The 9,974-nt window shown below is 30.4% G+C and overlaps 1 protein-coding gene across 1 annotated transcript; it reads left to right on the top strand.

Moving 5' to 3' along the window:
* Nucleotides 1-7,970: 7,970 nt before the first annotated feature.
* On the top strand, nucleotides 7,971-8,539 carry LOC129914893 (uncharacterized). Its single transcript, XM_055994340.1, has 2 exons — nucleotides 7,971-7,980; nucleotides 8,091-8,539. The coding sequence occupies exons 1-2, from the start codon at nucleotides 7,971-7,973 to the stop codon at nucleotides 8,537-8,539; spliced, it is 459 nt and encodes a 152-aa protein (XP_055850315.1).
* Nucleotides 8,540-9,974: the final 1,435 nt, after the last annotated feature.

The raw sequence follows: 9,974 nt of genomic DNA, 5'->3' as shown, positions 1-9,974 counted from the left end.
ATTTTGTTTTAAAAATACACCTCAAAAGTACCCTTTCAAAATCCAAAAAAATGCCAAATTCCAAAATTTTTTTTTCCAGAAATTTGAAGTAACCTAGACTAAGACGAAATCCAAAAACCTCGATTTTGTAGCTCGATTAGTTTTTTTGTTATTCAATATTCCGCTAAAATAAGACTCAATTTCATATGTAACGGTCAAAATTTTCAAAAAAGTTGAATTTTCAAATTTTTTTCTTTTCTAGAAATTGTAGCTTTGCAAAACAAAATTTGTTGCGCAAAAATTAATTTTGTAGCTCCATCCAGTCATTTTAAATTCAAATTTGAAGTTTAAAAAGTGCACTTCCTGTTCGTTGTACCAATGCACGAAATTTAAAAAAAGACTTTTTTAAATTTTTTCTTTTGCCATTAATTGTAGCTTTTGAATACATTATTTTTGATACAAACCACAATTTTGTAGCTCAAACCGTTTTTGAAATATTCAAGATTTTGTTTTAAAAATACACCTCAAAAGTACCCTTTCAAAAATAATGTATTCAAAAGCTACAATTAATGGCAAAAGAAAAAATTTAAAAAAGTGATTTTTTCAAAAAGTCTCCACTGGCCTCGTCAAACCGGAAGTGCACTTCTGAATCTTTAAGTTTAAATAAAAAATGACTGGGTGGAGCTACAAAATTAATTTTTGCGCAACAAATTAGCATTTAATTAGCTACAATTTTGGGCATCAAAAAAATATTAAATTTCCTACTTTCGTCCGCTAACTTCAGTCTTATTTTAGCGGAATTTTTAATATCAAAAAAACTGTTAAGGCTACAAAATCCAAGTTTATGGAATTGAAAAGCATTTAAAAAGCTACAAATTCGGAGGCCAACTTAACTCATTTATTTTAATTATTTCAGATTTTGTCCGCTAACTTCAGTCTTATTTTAGCGGAAAATTCAATAACTCAAAAACTAAACGAGCTACAAATTTTTGGTTTGCGCAACAAATTAGCATTTAATTAGCTACAATTAATGAGACTAATTTGGTTTTATTCCGCCACAAAGTGTCCGCCAAGATAAGGGACGTCCATGACTTTGTATTGTATTATTGTACGTCTTCTTGTATTTGCATGGGATAAAGATAAAGATGCTCACAACACAGGTGTAAGCAAAAAGTCAACAGTTTAAACCGAAACAGTAAAAAAATACATTCTTTTTATTTTTACTCAGCCTATAGGGGATGAAAACTGGGTCGCATGGTGTTGCTCATAGAAAACACATGAAATCCGTTGTTTAAATTTTAATATTTTAAAACAGTTTTTTAATTGTATTCTTGATTTATGTAATTATTAGGAACTTTATAACAAAAAGTGGCCACATCGTAAAAGTGGAGCTATGAGAACTAGAAAACAAATTTCTACCAGCAAGGCAGTTCCAGACGAGAAACTTATTTGCGGACAGCAATCAGCAACTTTTCAATCCGCAGGCACTTTTCAAGTCGTCTTAATGTCAATGAGAAGCTTTCCAAACAAATTTTTTCTCACATACACTATATTCAAAACTTTAGTCATTCCATTTACAGGTATTGAGCAAATATTTGAAGAATCAAGTATGACTTACATACGTAAAATTGTTTTATAAGAAGACACAAAATTCAAAATGAAGTTTAAAGAAATAGACACTGATAGAGCTTTTGTGTACAAAATGTACTTTTACAACTCATATACAAAAATTTACAAGTATTTTCATAAAAACTTTCATCTCTTGCATCGTGTATGGAGACTTAATGAAATCTCTTTCCCTTATTTATTCACCTGAACTTAAAATCCATTTTTTTCTTGTTTATTTTTTAAATTGTAAAGAGCATCTCTATCCTTGTATCTTCAACATATGTGTAAATATAACAAAAGTAATCTCCTTTCATTCCAACAAACACAGAAGTAAAGATATCAGCGATTTTCATCAGCTTTATTCAAATCAATAGCTTTTCCTTATCTTCTCTCATCCTTTTCAAACAAACGCTATGGTGTTGATTTTCATGTTGATATTTCCAGGTGCAGGTGGTTAAAAAAAAAAAGGATTACAATAACAGTCCTTGAAGATTTCATAGTATGGTTAACTTTTCCAAAATTGTTTTTTTTGTTTGTTTGTTTTTTTGTTCCAATTTAATTATAATTCTTCAAAAGATTGCGTTACAAAAAGTTTAAAAATAGCTTCAAGCATTTGTTTCATGCGTTTCACCAGCAATTCAATAAAATTTTATTCAGAAATCAAATTTCATGTATATACTTTAGATATTCAAAAGTTTTCATCATTATTTCGTTTTGTTTCTTGCTCTTTTTGAAGAAGATACCTACGTTACGTATGTAAAGATGTTATAACAAGCTGGGTATATGAAATGGAATTTTCTTTTCGATATTTTATACCCAAAGGGCAACCTGAGATGACTTTATATTTGTGTTAAGCCTTATATTACACATACAAGAGGTTAAAACCCTGATATTAGAGTTTAGCAAGGATTGTGTTCGCCAAGATGTTTGAATAATTTTATACTGAAAGATAAAGGATGTAATTTGAATCATGTTTGTTTAAAAGAAATTTGAAAATGTATAGAGACAGCTGTGCCTTAGAAAACGACTTTTATTTGTTGACTGTAATGTTTTTTCATGGAAAAATTGTGGATACAAAAAATCGATGCTGGATTTCACTATTAGATTTATTTAATTTAAAAAAAAAACCTAATAGTTCAAATATATAGGTTAAAAACGTAATTGAAAGGCATTTCAAAGCTATAAAATGTCACAGTTGTGGACAGTACAAGATTAACAACAACAAAAAAAAAATGTTACGTATACACCACAGTGATCCGCAAATTTTTCGATTTGTTACAGGACACAATTTACAAATTTTGTTTAACACCAACGCCCTTTATTACTAGATACTTCCAAAAGTTAGACTTTAATTCACTGATATAACTGTGTAAAAATGACACGATGTGTGAGGAAAATGACAAAAATGCTTGTAGCTTTAATTCTGCAAATAGTAATATGCGTTCACGGTGATTATGGAAACGACAGAACATATTTCTAGAATTTTGTATCATTCTTCTTTTTAATGTAAACCAAAACTAAAATCAAAATCTTTAATACATACTAAGTAGCTACTTAATTCTTGGTACAATGTGACTAACCAAGTTGACCGTACTGTAAATGTTCCTATTTTGGTAATCTTTCAATCCAAGAAAAAAATGGGAAAAATATAATGTCTTATAAAAATATAAGACAGCATTGCTTTGAGATTTTTTATTTTCGATAAACGTTACCTGCCATTGCAGAAAGCTAAATAAAAAGATGTCAATTGCTTTCAAATTGTTGATAAATGTATTAAGTTTCTCCTCACAAAATTTTTTTTTGTTTAATTTTAAGCATAGAAAGAAACGAATAAACCTATTTATATACTCAAGCATATCGACCTTTCATCGTTAAAACTTTCCATTTGGTATGATTTCTAAATTTAATTGAAACCATGGAAATGTTGTTACATTAATTTATTCCCTGCTTATTTCTTTTGGCTTCAAACACTCAACCAACAAAACACACAAAGCATCGTCATTCTTCCTGGATTTCACCCGAAGCTGGAGGTAGGTTCCACAATGCAGAAATTTCCTCAATGCATTTATGTAAGGGTATACAGACATAAGCCACTATAGAGGAACGCTGGAGTCTGGACCTATAAAGCTGGATGACTGCAACAGGATGCATGTGGGATGCAAATGAGTGTTGTTTAGCTTCCTTTCAACACTCATACTTTTACTCGCAACCAAATACAAAGCAAAAATAGAACTATTTTAAGAAGCTTGGCATTGCCACACTAGAAGAAGGCATTTGGCAAAAATTGTACTCCTTCGAGTTGGTGAGCATTAAGCATTGAGCACCAAAGCAGAGGCAAAGGTACAAGCACCATGGCAAACACAAAAGTAAATCGGCTTTTCTTCTGTTGGTTGGTTGGTATAGGATTTATGTTTGTGAAGTTGATTCTGGGCCTGGCATCATACACAAAACCCCAACCTGAAACATTTTGCATTGAACGTTTTTGAATATTTTCGATGTTTTTTTTTTTTTTTGTATTTTCATTTTTGTATTTGCTCCGATTTATTTAGTTTTGTGCAAGGAATCGATTCTGTCAGGTTCACTGTGTATATAAGGTCTGGCGGTACTGGCTGGCAAGGATTTACGAGTACCTATTCTCAAAAGGGGAATGAATTATTATTTAACTTAAAAGGAATTCAAAATCAGTTCAGTGGTTCGAGATTATTTGTATCACTTTTGTATTGCATTTATTTATCTTGAAATAGAGAACTACTATCTAAAATATCGTTTAAATTGGTTGCAATTGACTCGGTTTATTTAAAGCTTTTGACAAGTTCTTCTCCAGTTAGAATTTGAATGGGATAAATGGTTTGAAAATTTAAAGGAAATATTTTGGTTATATTTGGTATTTATTATGGTCTACCATAAATATCTCTAATCAGTCAAGGTATTAATTGAGAAACCTTTCACAAAATTCCTTTTTTAAATTGAATATTCCTTCTTGATTTAGATTTTTTCTTTGAAAATAAAAAATTCACTTATTTCCTCAAAAGCTGTTATCCTGCCAAAACTATACCTATGCTTTTACTTGTGTAGACTCGGTCCGGAATACCTACACTTGATAAAATAAAATAAATAACTCTCCCTAGCCTCAATCTTCAAAGAAAATAATCTATTTTTTCCAATCTTAAAACTTAATTAAAAGACTGCAGAAAGACAAAACCATCAAAGTTTTGTTTTCAATAACTTTTTTGGACGTAGAGAGAGAGAGAGAGAGAGAAGAGAGATAAATAGAGATTTTCTGGTGAGATTTCAGAAAGTTTAAACCAAAGTTTATGTAGGTACTCGTAATTGAATAGAATTTTGGCTTAGAATTGAATTGTCTTCTTAGAAGATCTATTTATTGATTGTTATTTGCCAAAAGCATTTTTGATTACTCTTCATTCAGGAAACTATATCTTGAATTCGATGAAGAATGCTTTTATCAGATTTTAACGTAATAAGTATACATAATTAAAGCTGGGTAAGGTTTTACTTGTTGTACCTATTTCATAGCGCTGCAAATTTATTTCAAATATGCTTTGTGTCTGTATGTGGTGGCTTTCAATCCTATTCTAAGTTATAAGTAATATTAATGAAGGTAGAATGTGTTTCATTCCTTAAATAAATATGAATTGGTAAAAAACACAGGAAAGTTCTTTGTAAAATCTCACATATTTTCTGTAAATTAAAAAATTAGGGTTAGATTTTAGAAGTGCATGAATATTCTTTTTGAATTTCGGTGCACAACCTTCCGATTATTATGATGTGGTTATTGCTTAACACTTCATTGGTTTAATAAAAATACAACCTTACCAAGATTCCTCAATTTCATCGATAGGTTGAAAGATTTTCACAATAGTCCTGACTTGCATGAATTGATTCTTAGAGAAAAATGTTTTAGGCAGGATTTCCTATAGTTTATGTAATGGGTAGTTTAACGATATTATCAATATCAGAAAGCTATACAAGACGACAAATTAATAGTAGGTACAGAAAAAATAGACTTTTTCGTGGAACGAAATACAGGAAGGCTGATTTTTTCAAATCTGAAAGAAGTGTATTAGAAAAAGCTTACGTCCTGGTTTTCGGGACGCCAACCATTTGGCGAAATCCGCCATTTTGAAAAACGCGAATCGGTCTTTATCTACTAAACTATTGGCTTGACGCTTGACCGAATAAGATACTTAGCCTTACAATATTGTGGTATATATATTTTATTTTAAGTCAAACATCCAACTTTTATGATGCAAACAAATTATGTTATGACCGAGAAAAGTTAAAAAAGCCGAAAAAATAAAAAAAAAACTCTAAAAGGTTGTCCTCACTGAAAAATAGCGAATGCACAAGAAATAATATTTATATTACCTATAACTGTGGTTAAGTAAATTATTCGGTCAAAACAATAGTTTAGTAGATATTGACCGATTAGCGTTTTTCAAAATGGTGGATTTCGACGTAAACTAGTACCTACTTAAGTTTTTCTAATACCCTTCATTCAGATCTGAAAAAATCAGCCCTCCTATATTTCGTTCCACAAAATGCCTGTTTTTTTTACTAACTTTAATGTACTAAAACTCTACTTTTCAGATCAATATCTTTCGACTCATACATCGCATGACTTTCAAAAATATACCAAATTATTGGAAATTTGATGGTCTATAACTTTTATTTTAAAAAATTATGTAATTATTACGCGGGAATGATAAGAACTTAAAAAAAAAACGAAACAAAAAATTAAATCAACATAACCTCAAAACTATTTCCCGTTCAGAAAAATAATGTATCAGAAAAAAAAATATAATTAAATTTCCAAGAACTTTGGTCTGATAATCATTTCTCTAGGACCAAAAGTTTTGGAGATATTGAGCAATTCATGTTTTCCAAAATGGCGGATTTCGTCAGGGGGTTGGCGTCCTTAAAATCAGGACTTATGCTTTTCTAATACCCCTCTTTCAGATTTGTAAAATTCAGCCTTCCTGTATTTAGTTCCACAAAATGCCTGTTTTGTTACTAATTTTCCTGTACTAAAAATTGAAAATTATAATTTTATAATAATTAAGTTAATAAAATTATTAAATTTTCAAGTATTTTGAACAATTTAGCATAGTTGATCTCGTGGGTATCATAACTCTCCCACGTAACTGTTTTACAATAGTGATCCGCCTGTTGGGGTTTGCCAGACACTTTTTGCAGTACTTATACTAATTTGGCAAAATATCAAGTATGTATTAAACTATCCAACTTTTAGTGGAACCTTGATGGAAAATAAAATTAAACAATTTTTTGATAAGCATTATGGGTTGGGGTCGAAATTCTGTATGTTGCAAAATTCTGTATTCAAAATACTGTATGCCAAAATACTGTATGTCAAAATTCTGTATGTGCAAAATGCTGTAGGAACAAAATTCTGAAAGTCAAAATTCTGTATAGCAAAATTCTGGTTGGTCAAAATACTGTATTTCAAAATTCTGTACATCAAAATTCTGTAAATCAAAATTCTGTAAAAATGCTGTAAAAAAATATCGTTTTGATAATGTAAAAAAGTGCGCGCCGTACAGAATTTTACAAAACAGAATTTTGCATGTCAGTATTTTGTTGATACAGTATTTTGACGTACAGAATTTTGTATTTACAGTATAATGACGTACAGAATTATAGTATTACAGTATTTTGACCCCACAGAATTTTGTCGTACAGAATTTTGACAACAGAATTATGACCCGCTCCCAAGCATTATACTTTACAAAGCAAATTTGACTATTTTTGGTCTTTACGACTTTTCTCTCAAGAAAAAAAAAAATTTTTGTTAAAATGATGTGGAATCGATAAAACTTAAAAAGATCACTTTTTGTCAGCGGTGTGTCAATTTTGACAGCCAGTGTAGTTATAAACTACATTACACAAAAAAATCTAAAATTACAAACATATGAGACATATGAAATTAAAAAACTAAAGTTAAACAAATTACTAAACATATCAAAAAATGGATTCATTTTCATTAATCTTTGTTCTGATTAACGTCGGAGGCTTTTTTTCCAATAGCGCTAGTACTTTTGTTTCACTTACCATTTCTGTTAACTTAAAAAAATCTTAAAAAATGATCTCCAAGAAATCAGTGTGAAAGAACACAACAAAAGAGATACAAAATTATCAGCAGAAAATCATCACAAACGTGTTTCAATATTTTAATTATTACCAAATTCTTATTAATCATTGAAACTTGTGGAATGTAGTATTTATGTAGAACATTTTTTCTGATTACACAGTAACAACTGATATGTGAATATTTTATATATAAAACCAAACACTTCTCTTTCCTTTGCTTTTAAGTTGTAAGATAGGGACTTGAAAAAAAGTTCAATATGTTTAAAGGTATTTTATAATCATAAATTGTGGCTTTAATTTACTTGTGACTTCTTTTTTTTTTTGTGTGTTGTAATACAAATTAACTTAAAATAATAAAATATTTCTAATAATTTCAGTGCAACTTCTAATATCCACAATTCTTGTCTTATGGATAACTCTGACAATTGGCGAAGATTGTTTATTCCAAGATCAACTCTGGCATGCTGATTCAAATCCAAAAATATTTTTATATTGTGATACGAGGACAAATCGCACAGCTGTAGGATCATGTCCAGGTGGATCAGGATTTGTAAGGAACCACACCGCTTCGGGTTGTATACCATGGGAAGATTGGAATGATGCATGTGTTACTAAAACGAATGAACTTAATTTGACTTGCAATGAAAATAATTACAAACGACTTCAGCCAGCAATAGATCCAGAACATTATTTCCTTTGCACCAATTCGAGTGGCAGTGCAATTAAATTGAAATGTCCAAAAGGCAAAGCATTTTATTCTCAAAAAAATTACCTTGGATGTTTTGGATGGGATATGTGGAGGAATTTAACAGGATGTTTGAGATAATAAAAAATAAATGATAAAGGTTGACTTTATAATTAAATTTTATAAAATTTTATTATCTTGAAGTTATTTTTATTTTAAACGTTGAAGGTTTTGAAATGTCATAACTTTAAAATACTTTATTTCCTTTTTCATTTTGACTAACTACAACTTCGATTCCATAAAATATTTGATTGCAAAAAAAAAATACTAAACATAAGTTTCAGAACACTTTAAATTAATTAAAATCATCCTTGTCGAATCCAGAGATCCAGACTCCAATAATAAAAGCCAACACCCAAAAACTTATAACTTCTTGTTATATAACCCTTCAAAAAGTAATTTCCTCTTCCACATCCGCAAGGACCTTTCAGTTCAGTTCAAGTACTCAAAATGAAAATATTATCCCAAACTGCCTTCTTCCGTTGTGCCACAACCGGAAACTACTGTGTAGAAGACCGTTGTAGTCTATGGTTTTTGCGAAGATGTGTCCATTGCACGGTTTGAAATTTAATTACATTCTGGAGCAAAACAGCAACGCGTCGTCGTCGTTGTCGTTGACATCGTCGTCGTCGTCGTCGACGTTGCCATCTTCGTCATCGTCATCATCATCGTCGTAGTATAGTTGTCGTTGTCCTACAACAACTCCGGGTGTCATTAAGTTTTCTTTCAACTTTAATTAAGTTCCTGTTCATGCTGCTACTGACACGTTGTTGCTGCCTTCCTACTTCCTTAATTCCTTCACCTATGTGTATACTTTTCTCCCGCAGTTTCATAATTTACTTCAACAAAATAAAAAACTGTCAAATCGGTTTTTTGCAAATTTTTTTTATTTTTTCAAAAAATTTAAAACTTTTTTCTTTTTGTTTGCATTTTTAACCTTTAAATAAGCCAAAAATTTACAAACAACTTTCTTCTGGTTACTGCACTTATCCGAGGAATTAAAATTAAGTAAGTACAGCGAAAAAAAAAAATTGTTGGTGTAACCTCTCCCCTAATTGGCAGCCATTAAAAGCTTCTTGCACTTGAAGTCACCTCGTTAAAAGTAATTGGCTCTGAGGGTTAAAAAAATACAGTTATCGCTTCAGGTGTTTCTAAGGGTTTGACACTATATACTGCAATCCTCTCTCAACCAGGAAAGTGCAAAAATAGCATAATGCGAGGAATTGAGTTTTATGGACTTGAAGATTGAGTTGCAACGTTAAAGGTGACACACTCAAGATGCCTTTGGTAGCAAAGGCAAAAAGAGAATTTTTCGTAAGATGTTTTCCGACAGGAAAAAAAATTAAGAGTGGTTTATGTTTTAATGGTACCTAATATGAATATTAGAAGAAGGCTTATGGGAGGGGATGAGAAAGTGTTTCTTAGAAATATTAACACGGTTCTATATGCAAAGGGCTAATAAAAAGAAAACTAAATTTGATTGAAAATGTATTATATTGTAAATAAACTAATTTTT

Source organism: Episyrphus balteatus, chromosome 3 (assembly GCF_945859705.1).
Source record: "Episyrphus balteatus chromosome 3, idEpiBalt1.1, whole genome shotgun sequence".
Classification (NCBI taxonomy): Eukaryota; Metazoa; Arthropoda; class Insecta; order Diptera; family Syrphidae; genus Episyrphus; species Episyrphus balteatus.
Note: the sequence above shows the minus strand (reverse complement) of the source record. Positions and strands in the feature narration are given on the sequence as shown.